This window comes from Thalia democratica, chromosome 2 (genome assembly GCF_965202585.1).
Source record: "Thalia democratica chromosome 2, ktThaDemo2.hap1.1, whole genome shotgun sequence".
In the NCBI taxonomy this organism is placed as follows: domain Eukaryota; kingdom Metazoa; phylum Chordata; class Thaliacea; order Salpida; family Salpidae; genus Thalia; species Thalia democratica.
The window spans coordinates 45,423,742-45,447,108 of NC_139166.1; the positions used below are offsets into that span (position 1 = coordinate 45,423,742).

Consider the following 23,367-nt stretch of genomic DNA (forward strand, 5'->3'; position numbering starts at 1 on the left):
TTTTTGTATAAAAAAAATATATTTTTGAATTTGATTTCACAAACAGAAAGCATTCAATAAAGTACAATTTTTTTTTTTTTCATATGACATAAAAAGTTTAGTCTTCATATATAAAAACTAATATTTAGCTAAAAAGGTATAACGGGTAATTTTAAGAGCACCTATAACAAAATGATAATTAGAAGGGTAAAAAATGAGGCAGTTATTTTTTTGATAACCACAAATTATTTGTTACTTTAGTAATTGATAGCACAAAACTAAGCTTAGCTTAATTTTGTTGAAAGAATAGTATTTTAGAAAGTATAAAACATTTCTAAAAACAGCATTTTTTTTAATTAGTTAAAGGATTTTTTTTTTAATAGTAAATTTATTTTCAAGTTTGGTCTGGGTTATACAGAAAAATTGGAGCCAGATAGTTTTAAAGCGAAAAAAACACATATTTACACCAAAAAGCCCTAAGTTTAAACATTGGTAGTTTTAAGTAAGAAAACTTAACAAAAAAGCTATATTTCTATCTTAGTCAAAGCTGTTTTTCCTATTAATGTTCAAACATTTTTTGACAGAAATTATAAACAAGGATGTTATAGCTAAAGTAGAAAAGTACCGAGCTTAGGCGTAATCACTAGTGATGTCATCGTTGTTAATTAAACTCACAATCCAAACCCGCAGCACTTACGACCAGCAATTCTATTTTTGACTCTTGAAAATATTTACGATTGATTTGACAAGGGCTTGCTCGACCTCTGAAGCTTCTTTCTCCTGTCAGCTGCCAGCAATCTTTCCGCATGCGCTGCGATCACCTCCACCCGGGGCGGCTTCCTCATCAGCACCCCGTTGTTCGAGCGCCTCTCGTTCGTCGCCAGTATCGGTCTGGTTTCTCCCGGCGAGAAAACTTCACCGCTTGCTGGCGAACGCGAGCTGCCGGCTGTTTGCTGAGCGACGCTCTTCCTGCTTTTCAGTTGGAGCTTGCGTCGGTTCGCGTTTTCATTCGCCTGCATCGTTTCTTCCGTTTGCGAGTATCGGCTCCTGCTGCTCCTCCGGTTGTCTTGGTTGCGTAGCAACGCGTTGTTGGTTGATGAGGATTGGACGATTCCGCTTTCGACGCATTCTTCGTAGCTCTGTTGGAAACGATGGTAAGTTAAACACAATTGTTTAGGGAGAACAATAAGTTTTGAACAGTTCAATAAAAACATAGATATAATTAATTTCAACAGATACAGACTTAAAAAAAAATTAAATCTGTGCCATGTTTTAAATAATATTCAAATGATTTTTTCTAAACAATTAAAAATAATAGTCCACAATAGCTATAGAAATTAATAATACTTTTTAGTGAAATTTATGAAGAGAAAGGATGCTTTTTCTGTAATTATATAAAATTTGATACAATTGTTCTCATATCCAGATAAAAGAAAATTGACAAAAAATGCTTACTTTTTTATAAATCAAAGCTACTAATTAATATTTTTTCTTCTTTTGGTTCAACTCAATACCGAATTCTTAATTGTTTCATTAAAAACTGAATGATAATACAAAAATAAAAAATCATAGAAAGTATTAGTTAAAAATGTTTATACATTAAAAAAAATAAAAAATTCTACAAAATAATAATAAAACAGCGTTTTAATTATCTATATAAGCTAGAAAATTATAAATAGTAACTAAATCACATGATAACTTTTAATTAAACTGATATACTTAAAAACTTATATTAAAAAAATACTTTCAATATTGAAATCATCAAAGGTAATAAACCTGTATGCCTTTTCAAAAGTATACTTATATTTTTAAATCAAGTTCATGATAGATCAATTAAACAAATGTGATAAATTTGGTAACTTTATATTTTTTTAGTTAACAATATATGCGTATTTTGTTAATTTATAAACTAATTTTGGCTATTTTAAATATAGCACAACCAGACTTTACTTCTAAAGTTATAAGCTGTTTTAATTATTAAAGTGAGTCAGACAAATGCACGACTTTATAATATTTTTATGAACTTTTGGCTAAAAATACATTGCAAGTACTGTGAAAATCTATTTATCGAATGAAAACAAAAAATAGTGTCTGCAAAAAACATAATTAGTAGTAGACTAATTTTAACAATAATCAGCATTATAAGCTTTTAGAACAATCCACAAAGAAAGAGAAAAAAAAATTCTGTAATTTTGTACAACATCCAAGTATACAACACTATAATGATCATATAGATACTTTTTTTGTTAAGTATAATTTTATTTTTTTAAACTTTGTACTTTAAATATGATTATGTTAAGTTTAAAAAATTATATTTTTATAGGGTTGTTTTTCATTGATGCAAAAAAAAACTTGAATCTGCCAAAACCCGACTGATTTAATAAGTAATATTGACAAAATTTGCAACGTTGTGAAAACTTTTATTTTTGTGCATCACTCAGAGAGAACAGAGTTGCCACAGTTTTTGGTAAATTTCCTCCAGGTTTTTAAAAGTACACGATTTTCGGTCTACTTTTAGTTTAAAATTAAGTTTAAGGTAAAAAACTGTGTTAAATAGTATAACAACATTAAAAAGATACTGTAAAGCTACTTTTAATGTGTTTTTAAATAAATTAAAATTTTGATAATGACAAAAAAAAATATCTATATGATAGACTTTTTGAATCATATCTAAATTTTACTACTTAACATGTAAAAATTGTTTAAAATTCCAGGTTTTTCCAGGTTTTGTGGCAACTCTGAGAGAGAAAAGCAACACCTTAAGAAGCCAAAGCAAACGAAGAAATTAGAATCGGAATAAATTTTATTTTGCTTTAACTTTTTAAACACACATTATTGTTTTTTATCGTTTTGTTTCATCAATGGGTTAGTTTTTAAGTATAGTGTTTTTTCTTATATTTAACTTTTTGAGCATAGAATGCATAGCTGATTTCGGCTAACAACGGGTCTAAAATTTTTATTTTCATTATTTGATAACATTTTTTTTATCTAATCTCTGAGACAAACCAAACAAAATATCAGTTAAAATAAGTATTGACAATCGTGAATCGGAAAAATCGAATGATTAATAGAAAATAGATTTATGAAAAACAATTATTAAAAACACTAATTTTCTAAAGTTTATGACAAACTAAAGACTAATTAAAATTAAAATAATTTTTATTTAAAACTAAAAATTTGTCTTAAACTCACAACTACTTTGAATATATTGATGAAAATGCTAGTCCTGTTTTTATAATATAAGAATCTCAACTAAATCAAATTATTTTTTTGAGAAATTCAAGTTTACATTTGACATGAATTTTATCTATTTGGTAGCTTCTTATTATTACAGTTTTTTTCAAATACATGGGTTCACTTTTTTTTTTCTGTAGATGGTCTACATTTTACAAAATTTTAAATATTTATTTATCCCAATCAAGTATTTACTCCATAACTTTAACTAGGATAAAAATGTATAAAAGTGGATTTTAATTTAGAACTAAAAACTTTTTTTTTAATAAATTTGCTGCTAAACATTGAAAAAGAACCATTGATTTTCATTCAATAAACTAAATTTTCTGAGTGAATGAGATATTTTTGCTATTTTTTATTTCCTTTTATTAAGTACGTCTTTAAATTTTTTTATTTAACTTATGGTTGGTTATGAACAAATCAAAAGAACGAAAGTCTTAAAAAGCCTAGTTTTCATTGAACCTTGTAATTAAAATATATAATCTAAGTTATATCATTTTAAAATTACAATATGAAAATAGAGACTTAGTTAAGTTTTATTTATTTTTATCTATGTATTTTTTATACCAGACAGTATTATATTAAAACATTATCAAACTATTAAGTATTTTTTAATAAACTAACTGGAGGTGGAGTGTTTGACTCATTGATGAGGCGATTATTCGAAGGTTCACTTTCCACTCTTACTTGAACCGTTGATGATCGGTTGACAACGGGGTTGATGTTTCCATTGCGACCGGATCTTCTTGCGGGCTGTCGGGACGACCGTTGTGGGGCTTGTTGATTGGGTTGCGTGTTTGGCGACCCACGTTGCTGCCTGATAAGATGGGTTCTCACTCGCTTCCTCCGCCCTTGCAGCAGTATCACTGTTTAAATTTGTAAGTGAAATTTCGATCCAATAGAAATTTTTATTTTGGACTGTAACTACTCTTAACTTTTATCAAGTGGAACAGACTTGTTTTTTTAACTTTTCAATCAAATCAAACCGTACAAACAGGTATCAAAAACTACCTCAGATGATATAACTCTTTTATAAAAAAGTTATTTATTTTTATTTTCTAAATTTTAAATTCAAAATTACTGAAAAATCTATTTTATTTAAATAAAATATATACAATAAAATCCATTTGAATTAGTGAATTTCGGCTATGGTATAAAATAAAATCTAATAATAAAAGAGTAGTGGTTTATATTAAGTTAATATTTTTTTTTTAATTACTTATACATACTTTATACTTACAAAAAAACAATTAAGTTTTAATTAATACAATCTATTTAACCATTTCTTTGATTAAATAATTTTTAATGCAAATGTTTTCAAAACTAAATTATTTGTTCATTTACATAAAACTAAAGTATAAATTACTTTACAGAACAAAACTTTCACGATTTATACAGAAATTTGTTAATTTAAAAAAAGCTTACACATTTATAATAAAAAAGTCTTAAAATTATGCGCAATCCTTTTGTGATTATTAGTCATTTCATGCTACTTATTGCAATTTTTTTTTTATAACACTTAGCTTGACTCTAAAAATTTTTAACAATTTGAATCGTGTGATAGCTCTTGTAAGCAAGTTAAAATTGCAAAACAGCTCTAAATTTCACGATAAAATTGTATTAATTCATTAATACAACAAGCATGTAAGAAGCACATATTTTTTTATTAAATAATTATGTCTATGTCTTACTTGGCTTTTCAAACTTAAGTTATCTCCTTTAGAATGTGTTACAATACACTAATTAATTTACAATGTATTAATACAAAATAGTACATTACTTTATAGCTACACTGATATACACAAAAAATTTAAAAAAAAAAGTTTAAATTTGTTGTTATGAATTAGTTTACCAAATAATCTTATGATGCAAAATACTGACAGACTTTTTAAAATTTATCAAAACATAAAGCTAACTGTTTTCATACAGTAACAAATAATTAAACATTTAGTTGAAACTAAAGAAAAAAAAAACAAGTAAAACTATTAAATTCCAGCTGCATGGACAAAAATTACAAAAACAAATACTGCCTATTTCGTCAAAAACAATTTTTTTATTTATTAATTATCAAGAAAATCAAATTTCTCAAATAACTATTGTTTTCACACAACCATAGTGCGAAAATTTCCATATTTTAATTGGTTTGTAAACTAATGGTAGAATAATTTTTCTAAAAACTATATATGATTGATTTGAAACATATATGTTCTAGAGCAGGGTTTCCGAAACTCATTATCGTAAATACCCCTCTTCTATTAAAACTAAAAAACAATCGCCCCCACTTACTATAAACCCAAGAATGTCTAGTGTAAATTTCGAACTTCTCGTTAAATGTATCTTAGTATCCCCTTATCGCCCCCATACTTACTTTGTTGGCCCACCTTGGGAAACCCTGTTCTTAAGAAATTTAAAATGATTTTAAAATTTCAACATACTTTGATTTTTATCACAATTGTAAAACTGTATTATTTTATGAAAAAGGTGTGTCATAGATAGACTATATTATAATACTATACCAGAAACATACATTTGGTAAAATAATAAACTTTAAAATTTTGATAAGAAACAAAGTATGTTGTATTATGAAAATTTTCCAAAGTTATACGCCCACTTTTAAACTCGTCTGCAATTTTGAGATAATAAAACAGTTCTATCTTGCTTTAACCAGCCCAATAACCTTTATAAAACTCAAAAGTTTATTGTAATACATTGTTTATAAACAGTGGATAAATGTACTTTTTTCTTTTTAAATATGGAAAATATTTTTAGTTTTTATTAAAAAAAACTTAAATTTTCAGTAAAACTTTACAAACTAAGATTAAATTTTGTTTAAATTTTATAAAAATATTAGCAAACATTCTTACTATTAAAATATTAAACTTTTAATAGTAATAAACAGCTTTATTTTAGCTGCTTTTTATAAAGTTAACACATAAGTAGTAAAAGTAATTCTGCAAAAAAAAAACGTTTTTGAATTTGTTATTTTTATTTTAATGATTATAACCCTTCAAATCAAGAAGTAAAATCTCAAAAATTTTATAAATACAAAATAAATAATAGAAGTACCGTCATTAAGTTATAATTAATCGAATTAAATACTTATTTAACTTAAACTTAACATTTGACATTGAATAATATAAGATTTAAATTAAACTTACCATCAGTGTGATCATAATTCTTTCCAGTGACCTTGTACTGAATGATAATACCAAGCACTGTAATAAATAAAAATAATTAGAAACAATATTTCACAAAGTTAAAGCTTTATGTATTACTTTATTCGTTACAGTTTAGTATATACTTTTTATGTATATACTTTTTCATAAAAATATAATAGATTTAAAAGTATTCAAAATAATATAAAACTTTTATAAAGTATTATAACAAAAATTATGAAAATCTGTGTTTCGACAAGAATAATAATGACTATGATTTATTCATGAATTTTTATGACAAGAGAAGCAATATCGATTCCAAGAGCTTGTTAATGAACTAGCTTGATCATAAAATCCTATATTTAAAGCTAAATTTAAAATAAGCATTAAGTTAAAAATAAATACATATTTTAAACTTAATTTTTAATTTTTGTTATAAAACAGTAATAGTTATTAATAACATACATCTTTTTTTTTTTAATTGCAAGAAAAAAATTGTCAAATTTAGTTTATTAAGTAAAAAATATAATAAGTTCAAGAAAACAATCGAAAATTTAAAAATACTATAGCTAGTCTGTTTCAAAATGTATAAAGACTATTTTAAAAGTTTATAGGTATACTGGCAACAACGTGAAAATTACTTTTACCGACCTTATTTAGTAAAAAGCGTAAGATAGTTTTGTCTATTTAGGAAATACTTTAGTATGTTTTGAACATTAAGTAATTCTTTACAATTAAATTTTTCAAAAGAAACCATTAGATCTAATACTTTTTTAATAAACGAAGAATATAAAGTTAGTACATAACTTTTATCAAAACATGTAAAATAGCACTTGAAATTTCTAAAACAATCTTGAAAAAATTAAAAGTATCCAAAAGTGTTAACAAATTCAGCCCACAAAAATGGAAATCTTTTATGAAAAGTATTTTAGGCAAAATATATGCTGACAGTCATCAAATATTCATGACAGGCACACATACCTACCGTACTAAAACAAACAAGTTAATATGTCATGAACTTTGTTTGTAAACATCGAATACATATTGTATATGGAAATTACTAATTTTAGAAAAACCTTCCTAATATTTAAAAATCAGTTATATCTTAAATTACGGAAAATTATAACTAAAAGTATCTAAGTTAATGTACATAACAGACTGATCTTTCATTTGCAAGTTTTCTTGCCAAGTTTAATTTTGTTTTATCAGTTACTTTAAAAAGGGAAAGAGTTTTAAGTTATTTGGGTTTTGAAATTGAAACAGTTTCAAGTTTTAAATGAGATAATAATACAATGACAACAATAAACTATTCATATCTTTTTAGCCTTATCTTTTTAAATTTACTTAAACTGAATTTCAAAACTTAAAAGTTTTTGATAATTCTATAAACTTTTTTTCTTCTTGTAAAACTTAACAATATAGGTTGTTAACTCGTATTTTACTTTATTATTAGTTTAGAACAAAAAAAGTTTAGAGACTGCTATTTTTTTAAATATAGACTTATACAACTATCTCGATAAACAAAAAATCCAAAAGCTTGTGAAACTAATTATTTTTGAGTTGTTTTTTTTTCAACTTAAGTATGTATTTATGACCCTTTTAATAAAACCAATTGACTTAATTAATCCAAAGAAGTAGCTCAAAACTTATAGCTGAACAAGTAATCAAAAATAATTAAACATTTCAAGCAAAATAAGTATTATAAATTAACTAAGGAAATACTTATAAAGTACTTAATTTAATATAAACAAATACCAAATATGAATGAACTTACCACTCAATGCTGGCCAAACTGCAAAAACAACCCACGAATACCAGCACAATTGTTCGGAACTAGAACCCATCAACTCTTCCCAAACGTAGCTAAAAGTTATAGCATTTTTATTTTAAAGCTTTATTTAAAGTTAGTACTTTTATAGTTGTTATGAGCAAATTCACCCTCGATGTATCTAAATTTGTTGACTTTTGATACAAAACTGATATAAATAAAAAATTTCAAAAAAACTCAAACTTTAAGTTTTTGGTTATAAAGCATCGTGATCACAGGTAATTACTGATTCTTTACCTGAACTAAATTTTAAGTTTGTTTTGTTCAGAAAAATACAAAGAAAAGCACTAATATACAATAAATTATTTTTGGATAAAATTAATATTTAAATGGTATCAAAAGCTTTTGATCTACTAAGGCAGGGTTTTCTAAAGTTGGAATTTTTTGCTAAAAAGCGAAAACTAAAAGGGTAATAGGAAAGGGGCGATATCTAATTTATAAAATAATTAAATTTCTGCCAATTGGGAAATTGAAAAATTAGTTTAAGAAACCCTGTATTCAATATATTACTAAACTAAAATAGTAGTAGCTTTACTTACTTAGTATTTTTAGTTCTTATAAAAATTCCTTGATTCCATCGATTTTTAAATATATGAACTTTCAAAATAAAAGTTCGTTTATTAGTAACAAAAACTACTTTCGTATAAAAATATAAAACATTTATTTTTTTTGTACTCTGCTTTTGTACTTTGTAGCTATATTCAAACTGTAAACAAATTTCTTATATTAATCGAAAATATTTATCATATAATATTAACAAAGGTAAAGCAAGCCGAATTCGTGTGTAAAGAAAAAGTAATTACCTTTTTTTGGATTCAAAACTTTTATTTTTCATTAAAAGTATTTTTCTAAATAAATGTTCTAAATTTTTCTAAAAAATTCCTAAAGTTTAAGGTAAATTGCTTAACAAAACGTAGAAGGAGATGGATTTTTAGTATATCTTTTTAAATCTGATAAAATAGCTATGAAAAATTTTTCCTCCATACGTTTACATCAATTTTTTTGTATAAAAAAATATTTGACTTTTAACTTCTTTAGTCTAAGTTTTTAATTGATGAATGTATTTACAAAAACAAAACCAAAAAATGCAACTACTGCAAAAGCTGTCAACAAAAATTAAGTTTAGTAAGATGCAGTGTAAGCAGTTTAAAACCGAAACATATCTATAAAAGCAGAGTCAGCTATACTTGAATTGAGTCTGTCAACTGGCTGAAGCGTTGCTGCAGCAAGTTTTAAGGCAAAGTCAAAATTAAACAGAAATAATCGATAGAGGTGAGAGCATAAATCCAGTTGGTTTGTAGTCATTTCCAACTAAGGATAAATATAAAAACTACGAAGTATTGCATTTATTTCAAATTAAAACGAATGATTTGCGCCGCTTTTGCAGCTGAAAAATGGCAAGCTTTTTATGTCAAAATTGTATTTAAAGGGGACAATTAATTGCTTAATACGCGCCAGTATTTTCCTAATACATTCGTTTTTCACTCAATTGTCAATATAATTGTTTTAAAATTAAACAAATTTGTTTTATTTTAATTGTTTTTTTTTACAATTAATATTAACCTTTCTTAATTAAGTTGTTAAAAGAAAACAAACATATCAACTCATAGTTAATGGTTTAAAAAAAAATTTAATAGTTTATATAGTAGCAGAAGCTTTAGTTTTACATAAAATTTTTAAGTAAATAGAATTTCAAACTTAGATCTAATAGCTTTTTTAAGTTTAATAAGAATAAAGCACTATTTATTTTAATCTTATAAAAATTTAATCTAATATTGTATAAAAAAACTACTAAAAATTTATTAAAAATATATTTACTGATATTTTGACCATAACAACTTACGTCAGCAAATCAAACTTTTCGAGAAAGTAGTCAACACAAGTGACAATCAGAGCTGCACCAAGAAATGAAGTTCCAATGATAATCAACCACCGCTCAAACTTCAACGTGAGAAAAGAAAACACAACGCCAGCAACAAACAATATGCTGAATGTCACCCACAACGAGGAAGGATTGTAATAATCGTGCAAAACCGTCATCACTGTATAATTGTTTTTATATTAGTTAAAATGTTTACTTTGTTTACAACATTGTTATACTATTGAATTGTAAAAAGGCACATAATTGGGAGTTTTAATGTATATATACCGATCAATACGTTTGAGTCAAAACCATCTAGGAACGTTTTCAATAGCTTTTCAATAAACTTTATACATAACTTAGAGTATAAAAAATACCAGTTTTATAAAAACATCTAGACATAAAATATATTTTGAGAAAATCTTTGTTTCGACATTAATATTTTTGTTATAATGCAACTTGTTATCATATTTTCGTCATTATCATAGCATATCTAAAAATATTTAAAACTTTGATTATAATAATAAAGTTTTCTTTTTCTTTTTTAATCTTTAGGTAAACTTTATTACAAACATTTTACAAATCTATCTAAATTTTACGTAAACTTTTATAAAATAATTTCATCATATTCAACAACTTAAAATTTACTCCCAAACCCAAACAACAAAACTTATGATATAATTAAAATAGTCTAGCATTAAACTTATAATAATTATTTTAAAACATCTAAATGTACAACGCAGAAGAATTATTTAAACATAAACTCTTGTTTTATTTTAAAATATAACAATTACATACTCTAAATATGATAAAAATACTCCTAAATATGTAAATACAAAAAATTATGAGATTTACCTTATTTGCATTTTTACATATTACAAAACTTAAGACAATTTTTGTCAGTTATTAATAATAAAACAATTTTGAAATATAAAAACTTTACAAGAACACTTTTAATAAAAAAATTATATAGTTATATAGTATAAAACTAAATGTGATTTTTATAAAATAAATGATTGATTACAGTTAGGTTGTTGCACAATAGTTTTTACTTAAAAATTATTAAGTTGTATAATATAGTATTTTAAGTAAGTAATCCAGGATATAATTAAGGTCAGTAATAAACTTAATTACAATGATCAACTGTTTTACTGACGTAAAATAAAAAAATAAATAAATAATAATAACAATTAAGACCTTCTATTTATATTTTTTAATTTTTGTTCACTAATCTTATATTGAGGGTTACTACGTTTTTTGGTATTTAAACCATTAGCTGAAAAGTGAAAAAACTCAACAATTAATTGAAAATTTACTTTAAAAATAAAATAAAACTAAATAAAGTTTTAAAAATTTCAAAACTATATGCACCTAAGCTCTAAGTAGAAGCTGATATTTTTTAATTGAATAAGCATGAGTTAGTCCTAATATTTTAAACTTGCCTGTTTTGTTTTTTAAGTTTATCTAGCTTGAATTGAAGTCAAAAAAGAGGCAATTTTTTTAAGAGAGTCTTATTAAAAGCTAAGCTACCATTTAAAATTTACCGTATTTAAAAATTTAAGATTTGTTGAGAAATAAGCGATCAAAATTAAAGAGTTTAATAGGTCCTTTATAGGAGGAAAAATAGACACCCTCACTAAAAATCTATCAGTTTTTGAGAATTTGTTTTAAAATCTTTGCAGTCTAATTTTTAACCAGTTCAAAAACTTTTAGGAAATAAATTTTCCAATTATTTTTTAATTATTTAAATTTAGAAAAAAAAAATTATTCTACTTTGGTCATAATTTTTTTCTTCGAAAATCCACTTTTCCTACAAGTTTTTGTATTATTGAAAATAAAATTTTCTAAATACTTGAAGTAAGTTGCTTAAAAATGAAGGAAAAGATAGATTTTTAGTGAGTGTTTTAAAACTTCAAAAAAAAGTGGCAAGTAAAAATTTTTATTACATACGGTTGTATCGGAAACTTTTAACAAAACTGGTTACATTTCAAAAGTTCATTAAAACTTTTTTGTTCTATAAAAAGTATCGCATAGTATACACTCTAAATTTTCAAATAAGAAGCAATGTTAATTTTTCTAAAAATATAAATTAGACCTCCCCCCTATGGCACTAAAAGCTACCTTGCTATATGCTTTAAACTTAAACAAATAATACTCACAAAAGCTAAAGACTAAGAAAACTTTAATAAGTTTCTCTAAAGTTTTAATTTGATAGAATTTAAATCTTTTAACATCTCAACTTTTACGAACACATTAAAATTATTTTAAGTCAAAAACTACAAACATATATAAAAAAATTTAAATTTTCTAAAAATTGTTTAAGATGTTTTAGTATTGTGTTTATTAGTTTAATACTAATTTAATAAAAAAATAAACAATTTTACATGAATTTGTAGTTGACTATGTTGTTATTGGATTTCTTTTATATAAGTTGATTACAAAGGATTCATTTTATTCTATTTGGTAAAAAAACAATAAGGCCAGCAAAACATGGTACATTCTTAAACAATTTTTAAGTAAATTTCAAAATATCATGAAAATAAGTTATATCTGCACAGGTGATACTTTTCTATAAATGTCAGATTTGCTTAAATTCTAACAATTGTGCAGAAAATTACTTTAGTTTTTCTGCACTGATGAATCTTTTAAACAAAATAATGTTTCAGATAATGTTTTTTACAAGCTGTAATTTCTAATATGTTTTTATTTTTTATTTGGCTTAGGAGTAATTAAAAAGGGTTACATGACAATCCAAACTCCGACAACTCAAATTCCGACAATTCAAATTCTTAAAAAAATATTTAAAAGAATATGTCTCAAATGGTAATATATATTTTTAAAAAATTATATATGTAGATCTTATAAATATCTACAAGCCACTTTTTTCTTTTTTGCAAAATATAAAATATTTTTCAAGATATTTTAAAATTACTAAAAAGAACTATGTTTTTTACTTTATTAAAGCCATATCTCAAAAAATATTTATTTTTGTTCCAAAAAGAAAAAAATGGCCTGTAGATATTAATATGATTTACATACGTATTTTTTACTTTTGACAAATATACATTACTTTTTTATTTGTGGCCGTTTTAATTTTTTTAAGAATTTGAATTGTCGGAATTTGAATTGTCCGAATTTGAATAGTCGTATACCCATTAAAAAGTTATTGGCCTAGGTATAAAAACTATTGACTAGAAACGGTAAAAAGAAAAAATTCTAAGTACCAGGTTGAAGATATTTTCTTTCATTATAATTGTAAGTGCTAGAGACATAGTTAAGAAAATAGGATGAAGGATTATGGTTTTAAAAACAAGTTTTTTGTTTTATTTTAGAGGTTAACAATAAAAAATTAATGCTTAAAACTTAAGCCTATGTAGTAAAGGCTGTTATCAAAGATCTTATTTTTCTATGCAAAAGAAGTCAAAGTCGCCTATGCAAAGAAAACTGTGTAACTAAGTAAAAAAAAACAAAATAACAAAAAAAATTAAGTTAACTTATAATATACTATGTTTCATAACTTATGGATACAGCTTGATAAATAAACATATGTAAAATCAGTGTTCATTTTTCTCTAAATATATTTTGCTTTTCTTCATTTTTAAACCATCAAGTACTTAAAACCACATTTAAACATTACAATCTATAACACTAATATCCATAAATATCAAATTTATATATATTATATATATATATTAAAAGAAATAATATTTTAGTTTAAAATTGAAAAAACATCTACTTTTGAGAATTATATATAGTTGTTTCACTGTTTATACGATTTGACAAAGGAATAGCTGTATTTTAATAATATGTATATAGATATTTGCATTTTGTTGTTAATTTAAATTTATTTAAGTACTACCAAAGGAGCTTTATTACCAATTTATTATGAATTAACTTATCTGTTATTTATTCTAACAGTTTATTACTAACAAAACAATGTTTCACTATTATATTTACATATAGGAGATCCTCAGTTGTTGTAAACAATCTGAATAAAATTTTGAACAAAATAAATGAAAGTAAAATAAAATATTGAACTAATGGTTACAACAAAAATAAAACTTAAAGATACTAAACTTGAGTAAAAATTTAATGCTTATGTTACGCTTTTAAGAATTTTGTTGCTAATATAGACTTGAAAAAAAAATTATAATATTATATACGTTAAAGTAGTAATAAAACATGACTAACATTGAAATTAGTTGCCAAAAAAATAGAAATAGAATAATAAACACAACATTTGAAATTGATAATGTTATAAACAGACTGTTGAAATTTAAAGCTCAAAATTTTAAACTTAGATTTATGACGTAACTATATTGTTGTTTAAATTAGTGTACAATTTGAAGTAATATGTTTTTGTTACAAATTTTGAAAATATTGTTAAATTGCCTTCTTGAATAAAGTTTATGTAATCAAAAGTTTTAATTTGGCAGTGTATTTTAATGTAAAAAAAAATTCTAGGGGCGATAAAAACTCCTTACAATTACAAACAATTTAACTTACTAATTAACGGGTGCTAGTTTAAGTTTTAAAGCAGAGCTTCTGAAAATGTGGACAGATTGCAAACAACTTGTACCTCTTATTTAAGTTGACTTTTTTGTTAGCATTGGCTATCTCTATTTTTTCTAAAATACAGGTTTTGCAGATGCTATATATGCTTTTAATTTCCCCAATGTGGTGGAGGATGCTCCATTTTATGTCGTAAGTGATTTTGTTATGTTTCAAATGCCGAATTTATTTTGCTAGTTCGGTTCCGTTATCTTTACAATATAGAAACTGTTATTGTTAATTTACCATCTATTTTTTAAAGTGTTTCCGGTTGAACCAATGTAATATTTTATTTCCTTTGCAGATGTTATTGTGGCTTTGTAAATAATGTTTTTTATTAAACAATTGTTATCCAGTCAGCATGAGTTTTTTGATCCGCAGTTACAGGATGGGGTATTAGTGGTGACGATGTGTTCTTCGGTTTTGTTGGTTTTATTTAAAGTTTTCTTGTTATGTTTTTGTATTATTACCTTAATATTGCTCATACAGATGTTTGTAAGACAGTTTACAGTTATTTTTGTTTAATATTTTATTTAATGTTTCGTTCTGCTTGCAGTGTTTATTAGTTATCCTGAAAAATCCCCCGCTCTGCCAGTTCGTAAAAACTAATATCGCAAAGGATTTTTCGAGATAACTAATAAACACTGCAAGCAGAACAAAACGTTAAATAAAATATTAAACAAAAATAACTGTAAACTGTCACACAGCTGTATGAGCAATAGTAACTTTATCTAATAAGGAAATTAAAAAAAAAAAAAATTGTAGCAAAAACATACTACTTCAAATTGTACACTAATTTAAACAACAATATAGTTACGTCATAAATCTAAGTTTAAAATTTTGAGCTTTAAATTTCAACAGTCTGTTTATAACATTATCAATTTCAAATGTTGTGTTTATTATTCTATTTCAATTTTTTGGCAACTAATTTCAATGTGAGTCATGTTTTATTACTATTTTAACGTATATAATATTATAATTTTTTTTCTAGTCTATATTACCAACAAAATTCTTAAAGGCGTAACATATAAGCATTAAATTTTTACTCAAGTTTAGTATCTTTAAGTTTTATTTTTGTTGTTAAACCATTAGTTCAATATTTTGTTTTACTTCCATTTATTTTGTTCGAAAATTTTTTCAGATTTGTTTACAATAACTGAGGATCTCCTAAATGCAAATATAGGAGCGAAACATTGTTTTGTTAGTAATAAACTGTTAAAGTAAACAATAGATAAAAATCTCCTTAAAGACATTTATGTCGAGAACTTTGAATTGTTTGACTTAAAACAAGTTATAGTATTATAAATTAACTCAAGTAAAATTAACTATATATATAACTTATAAAGATATACATACACTTCTTAACTCTAATAAAAAGTCATTTAAAGTTTCATACCAACCAAACTTTTTTTATTACTAACCCCCAATCGCAGCAAGGGATCCAAGAAAAAATCCTTGCAGAAACAATCCAACATATCTTACTAACATAGTAATAAATCCACAAAGAATTCCAATTCCAATAGCTATTCCTAAAAGAGTATAATAAACATTAAAATTTATAAATATACTAACTTGAAAAAAAAAAGATTTACTTTAGTGATTTTTAAAACATGCTATATTTTGTTAAGAATTCCAATTTTTTTGTAATCAAATTAATCAGTTGACAAATTAAATTGGGTTAAAGCTAGAAAGTTTTTTAAATATGAATAATGTTTTTATATGATAGCTTAAGTTTTTTAATTTTCAAATCTCAAGATTTTATTCAGCATATTATAACAAACGATACAATGTTTCACTCTAGGTGCTAGAGATTGTCCATTTTTTATTAAATCTAAAAAATAATTTGTCTTGTTATATTTGTATAAGTTGAGAACTTTTTATTGTACAACTTAGAAATAAATTACAACATTACTTTTAAAAAGTTAAAATTTGAATTTTTTGGTAAGTTAAACTTCTGATTTTTTTTTTTTGCAGAGTTCCAACTAAAATTTCAAAAAATAAAAAACAAGGTTGGAAAATAAATATCCTGAAAATTTTTTGAATTTTTTTATCTCTATAAGACCTGGGTCTAAATAAAAATTCTGAATTCATGTTCACTTCACAACCTTTTCCTTCACTTATTTACTTTGTTGGAGAACCACTGGCAAAGGCGACAGTTTAAGTTTATTTTTCATTTAATTCTTTAAAATATTATTAGTTGATATTAATATATCATAAATTTTAAATATACTTTTATGTGTTTTTACGCAAATACTTAATTTAAATATTGATTCTTCATGCCCATAAAATATGAATAGTCCTTAGAAGTCTGTAAATATTAACTAACAAAAAAAATCTTTAAAAAATATGTATAATATATTTTTATAAATTATGTTTATCAACTATAAAACTACAAAAGTATAAGAATTTCAAAAAAAAAATTAAAACAAGTAATTTTAGTAACATTCAATATAAAAATTGTTAACAAATTGACTTACAAATTTTTTCTGCTCAAAAAATATTAACAGGTCTATGGATCAAATACACAAAATAAGTTGACTTTGTAGAGCTGTTAATGTTTTATGATCAGCAAAACACAGTAAGTCAATAAAGTATTTGGATATTATTTTTTTTTCCAGATAGCTCTGCTCGTTTGGATTTCAAGGATCTAACATCTTATCATGTTATATACTTTAATTTTATTTATTAATTTATGTACCCTGTTTATTATTGCAAGTATATATTTATTGTAGATAAACATATTTACCTACTGTACACAACTTTTAAGCATGCTTTTTTAGGACATTAATATTTATAGACTCTGAAAAGCTGTCAATTTTTTATACGCAGCAATTTATTTTCTTATAAATGTATGTTTTTTGTGGCTGGGGTTAATTTACACCTTCAGAATATAAAATCAAATACACTAAAACTAAAACTAACTTTTTACTATAGATATTATTAACTAGTTAACAATACTTTAACTTGTTAAATGTCAAAGTACAGTCAACTACTCAAGACTCTATTTTGTAACTTCATAAAACTTTTGCTAGTTTGACTTCTTTAACTTTATTAAAATTAAGTTGACTCATTTTTAAGAAACTTTATCATTTAAATTAAATGTAACAAAACTTAAAATCAACTTAAAACATAAACAAAATTTAAAGCTTCAATATAAATTCTTGACTTTTAGCACTAAATTGAAACAAAAATTAAAAATCATTTGTCGTCTATAAAAAAGAATAATTTTTAACATATATAATTTTACTGTAGTCCAGGGACATAGCTTGAACGAGTTTTTAGCATTTAGATTTTCTTGAAACAACTTTAAGCTTTTTATTATTGGTTTAAAATAAATGGCTTATAGTTTAAGATAACTGAAACAAGTAGGTGTCAAATATGCATGTAAGGCCATTTATGCACAAAAACAATTTAGTTTATTTTAGTTTTTTATTAACTAATTTTTTTTTTACTATCACTGTTACCTGGGAACGGGTCAAAATTGTTCAAAGACATAATTGCACAAGAACATTATTACACGAGTGCACTAAATTACACCAAGATACTTTTTCACAAAGACAAATTTGCAAGAGGGCACAAAACTGCACGAAGAAAATTTTGCACCAAAGGTCAATTTTGCACGAGTTACATTTTTGCACAAGAGTTAAAAAAACCAGAAAAAAATATATAGAAAAAAAAACTAAACCATAAATTAATAAAAAGCAAAAAGAAAAAAAGCTACTGAACAAGGGTATGGGTTAAAGGTAACAGTGATAGTAACAATAAAAATTAAAATAACTTATAAAAATTATTACAAAAAAAAATTGATTATAAATAAAAAAGCTACCGACTGAGGGTAAGGGTTAGGGGTAACAGTGAAAGTAAAGAAAAAATTTTTTAATTAATAATAAATTTTAAAAAATAAAATAATACAACTTGTGCAAAAATGTCTCTGTGCAAAATTGTCTGATTGTGCAAAAGTGTCTTTAAGCAAAATTGTCTTTGTGCAATTTTATCTTTGTGCAAAAGTCTCTTTGTGCAATTTTGTGCACTTGTGCAATTTTGTACGCTTGTGCAAATTTGGCAGCTACCCCTTAACCTTGGTTGGTAACTTTTTTTTATTAACTTTTTTTTCTATTTTTACTACCACTGTTACCCCTAACACTTACTCTTGGTTGGTAACTTTTTTTAATATATAATTTATCCATATTTATTTATTTTTCTTGTTTTTTTTAGTTAATATTTAATTTTACTGTCACTCTTACCCCTGACCCTTAACCTCTGTCGGTAACTTATTTTTTCTTCCTTTTTGTCTTTTTTTTAAATTATCTATTTTTTTTGTTGTTTTTTTTTTACTTTTGTGGAAAAAATGACCCCTCAAGCAAAAGTGACCACTCGTGCAAAAGTGTCTTTGTGCAAAAATGTCCCTTTATCTATATTTGACCCAGCCCCAACTAAAACAGCTTTAGTCAAAAGATAAAATAAAAGTTCTATTTAATAGAGTGTTGCAGCTTTGTTAAATCATTGTCCATGCTGCAGCCAACAAATAAAACAAACTAAGTTGCCAAAAGAGTTTTTTTATACATTTAATTATTTTCAGACTTTTGTCACAAAACAAACCTGCTGCCATTTCAACACTTGTTTCTTGTTCAAAAATCCTTTCTTCACTACAAACTAAGTAGACTGCAGTAGTTGCAAATATAACACCACTCAGAAACATCACTGCTTTGAAGCAACGGTATCCTAAATAATTTTTATGGTATCAAAACAAAATAAAAAAGATTAAGAAACTGTTATGTTTAGTTTTTTTATTCATAGGAAAAGTTTTATAAAACATTTTCTTAATGTATGTTGTATTTATCTAAAACTAATTTGGATTACATTAATTATGTGTATTAATATCTGTTTTTACTGATACAAAAGTTATTAAAAATCAAGTTTCCAACTGAACTTATAAAAGCTTAATAGCAAAATTTAACATAAAATTTAAATAACATAGTTACAGCTAAAATAATTACTACAAATTAGGTAAAAGCATCATTACTTTCCAAAGTAAACAAACAAAATTACCAAAAAACGTATACATTACTCCAAATAAAAAAAGTGTTATGTTAATGCAAGTTGAAATAATTTCATAGTCTGTATCAATGTCATCATTACACTGTTTCACTGATATATTTGATGGTGTTGTCATTTTCTAAAAAATTGCTGCAAAAATCATAATATATCATTAATTAAATAAGTTAAGATTTTTAAAAATAATACAGTAAAGTTTAATACACAACTTAAAAGTTTAAATAACTCAGGGGCATAGGGAGATCCATCTTATTATATATAACTTTTGTTAGCCATGACAAACTTTTTACTGCTAAAAAATCCAAAATAAATTATGAGATATAAACAATCAAAGTTTGTAAATTAAATAGGGTCCTTAACAAAAGCTTCATCGAAAAAGAACTAAAAAAGTCTATTTTACAAAAATTTATTTTCTCCTACCTTATGCAACCAATCTTCTTTTAAAATTTTACAGCAAGTTCATTACTAATACTTTAATCTTTTAAGTGTAGCAATGCTTTTATAAAAAAAAATTCTAAACTACCTTTTTAATTTCGACAATTTTTTTTATCTTAAAATATTTTTCAAGTTCTCTAACTAAATATATTACAAAATCTTTAACAACCAACAGAAATATTTTTTAAATTTTCAGCAAAGTTTCCTTAAAGTTGAGGTCTCTAGCTAAGAAATATACAAGTAAATTGAACTTTTATTAATATATCTACAGTATTTACTGGTATATTTAGGTAATTAGCAAAAAAAAATTATGTTATGAATTATTATTTACTTTATAATTAAGTTCTGTGAAATAAAAGTCTTTCATAGCCCATATATGAATCATCATATTTGTAAGTGTTTTTTTTTTTATAATAAAAACTCTACTTCTATTAAAACTACATGTTTATCTTACACATTTTATTAAGAAAGGAATAATTGAATAAAAATAATCTAAAAAAAACCCTAAATTCGTTTTAAGTAGGATTTTATATTTATTCTGAGTAAAATTGTTGATGTTATTACGAAGTAACAAATATTAGCAAACCTCAAAAATGTAATAAGTTAGTGGTTATAAAAATTTAAAACCTTAACTTAAGCATTAAAACTTGAAACTTTGTGACTTATATGACATAAACAGTAAAACATCTCTAATAAAATTTTACATTTTTAAACTACAAGTTAAATGTCATACAATACATTTATCTCAAATTAAATTTCAAGAACACATAGTATTAAAACATTCCAACTTTTTTTAGAAAAGAAAATTCTGACACTTAATACCTCTTAAAATGTGATAATTAGAAAAATTAATTTCAAATATTACATTCAACACAAATTATATTCAATTTTAATAACTACTGCTTAAAGTTAAGCACTTTGTAGTATATTTTTAATAACTAGAAACTGTAAATATTCATTTTAATTTTGTTGTCATTTTTATTTACTATTAAAACATTTTAAAATTTATACCTGAGGATTAATTTATACAATTTTGATTTTTTTGTACAACATCAGAATTACTATATGGATCAACTAAAATTTAAGAATAAATTTAATAAATTTCTAAAATACTACACGTACAAATGTTATAGTTGTTTTTTCGCTGGACAAAATCTGACTGGACAAAATTTTCAGCTTGATATTTGGCTAAAAACACAGTGAGTTCAAACAAACTAAACTGGACAATTTTGAGAAGGACAAAAAACTCACTAGACAATTTTGAAAAGGACAAAAATCTCACTGTACAATTTTGAAACAATAAAGCAAAATAAAGAAATAATGAAAAACAAAATAAAAAAAAATTGTTTGTATTTTTTATAATATTTTAAAGCTTTTAAAGCGAAAAAACGACTATTACAAATGTTCATAATTAATATGTGCTGCAATAGCTTTGCAAAAAAAAACTTGTCATAAACCTCTTAAAAGATCTCTAAACTGCCACTCCAAACTAAAAAAAATATTATCAGGTTAATAAGTATTAAAAGAAAAATACTCAATAGAAAACAGTTTAAAAATCATTAAATATTAGTTTAAAAGATTTTTAATAGAGTTTTAGTTTATAGGAGTTGAGAAGTGGAATAAAATGTTTCAATTTTGTATAACTTATAAGAATGATTTTTTATAAAAGTATTTTTAGTAGTTTTAGTTTTTTTTTTGAACTTCAGTAAACAGATAGGAATGCCCACAGTTATACTAGAACTTGATTAGGTTATTGTTTGTTTGGTGATTTGTTTTCAATTTGATTCCAGGTTTTAAGCTTTAAATAATTTCCTTTTCGAAAAACATTCCCTAAGTAATAAACACTACTTATACAAAAAAAGTATGTATTCTGCAAAAGTATTTTAAATAATTTGTTATATAGTTATTTGCTTAAATTTCAAGCATTTAAATTTAAATAATTTGTTAAATTTTATTTCTGCAAAAATCAAAAACTGAACTAGCATAAACCAAAATCTTACATTAAAACTTACATTGAGTTATACTTAGGGTGGGCAAAGTACGGTCGGCTGATGTTTACAAGTTTTAAATTACATTGAGAAGTCAGTATGTATAACGAAATATTTTAGAAATAATAAATTTAAAACGAAGAATGTACTAACAAAAACTAGTAATTAACTTGTCTTAATAATCAAAAAAAATTCAATGGTATGTAAATGAATCGCTCAATCAAACAGTTCCATTTAATATAATTTAGCTAAAAATAAACTTCTTTGAAATGACATAATTGATCAAAAAAATACTGTATGTTTGTTTTACAGACTATGCAGTTTTATAAAGTTCATATTACAAGTTAAAAAACAACCGTACATTTATAGCAGAACTTAGCAAAATTCTGCAACACAAGATGTACTTTTAAGGAAATGACGTACCTTCTAAAAACGATAAACAAAGTTTTTGGAGTAAAAAAGTATGATTAGGCTTTTTCATTTGATAATTACTAATTGCTAGTGATTTATAATTGCTTGTTTTATCACATATTTGTTTTAAAGTTATATTTTAGCTGTAACTAATACTATTATTATAGATATTTCTTCTGATTTCGAGAGAAATTTTTTCTTAGTAATCTGGCCTAGCTTCTAACTTCTAATTTAAAACTATAATTATTGTAAAATTACCAAGTTTAATCTACTTACAATAAAAATCAGTAGCGATCAAATTTGCAAAAAATAATTATTCTATTTTGTTTTTGCATGTTTATCTAGAGCAGGACTTCCCAAAAAAAAATTCAACTGGCTCCCTCTGAAGAAATTAAAAAAGCTATGGCCCTCTTTTTTTGCTCTTAAACATCAACTCCAGAATATCTAATGTGAGTTTCAAATTATGACCTCATGGCTCCCCTGTGACTCCTTTTTTGCTCATGGCCCCCCTTTGGCATCCGTCATGTTCCCCAAGGTGGCCACTTAGCCCACTTTTGGAAACTCTGATCTAAATTACTTTAGAAAAATATCAAAGTTTAAATTTTTTAACAATTTACAACAAACAAACAAATACGCTTGATTGACTAAATTAATACAATTTTATTTCCTACAAATATAGTAGCGAGCGATATCTTTCAAACAAATATAATGTTTTTGTTATTTTTATGGCGTTTTCAGTTTTCAATAATAAACTAAAACTTAGACTTATTTTTAACAGTTATATAAAAGTTTATAATTTGTTAAAATCTGTTTAAAAAGACAAAACTAATTAAACAAAATGTTTGTTTAAATCAAAAATACCAAATTTAA

At 24.4% G+C, this 23,367-nt stretch overlaps 1 protein-coding gene across 1 annotated transcript; it reads right to left on the reverse strand.

Moving 5' to 3' along the window:
- Positions 1–149: 149 nt before the first annotated feature.
- On the reverse strand, positions 150–21,597 carry LOC145829411 (transmembrane protein 198-like). Its single transcript, XM_082937192.1, has 9 exons — positions 21,556–21,597; positions 19,658–19,795; positions 19,208–19,330; positions 16,030–16,137; positions 10,040–10,238; positions 8,143–8,231; positions 6,372–6,428; positions 3,838–4,079; positions 150–1,118 (listed from the first exon to the last, which is right to left on the reverse strand). Exons 2-9 carry the CDS (start codon positions 19,779–19,781, stop codon positions 711–713), a joined length of 1,350 nt encoding a protein of 449 aa, XP_082793318.1. The 5' UTR covers positions 19,782–19,795; positions 21,556–21,597; the 3' UTR covers positions 150–710.
- Positions 21,598–23,367: the final 1,770 nt, after the last annotated feature.

Excerpts from the sequence above, each read along its gene's own strand:
- LOC145829411 (XM_082937192.1), bottom strand. The coding sequence starts at position 19,781 with ATGACAACACCATCAAATATATCAGTGAAACAGTGTAATGATGACATT. Across the intron at positions 8,232-10,039 it reads GAAAAGTTTGATTTGCTGAC|CTACGTTTGGGAAGAGTTGA; the intron begins GTAAGTTGTTAT and ends TATAACTTTTAG. Across the intron at positions 4,080-6,371 it reads GAATTATGATCACACTGATG|TGATACTGCTGCAAGGGCGG; the intron begins GTAAGTTTAATT and ends AAATTTAAACAG.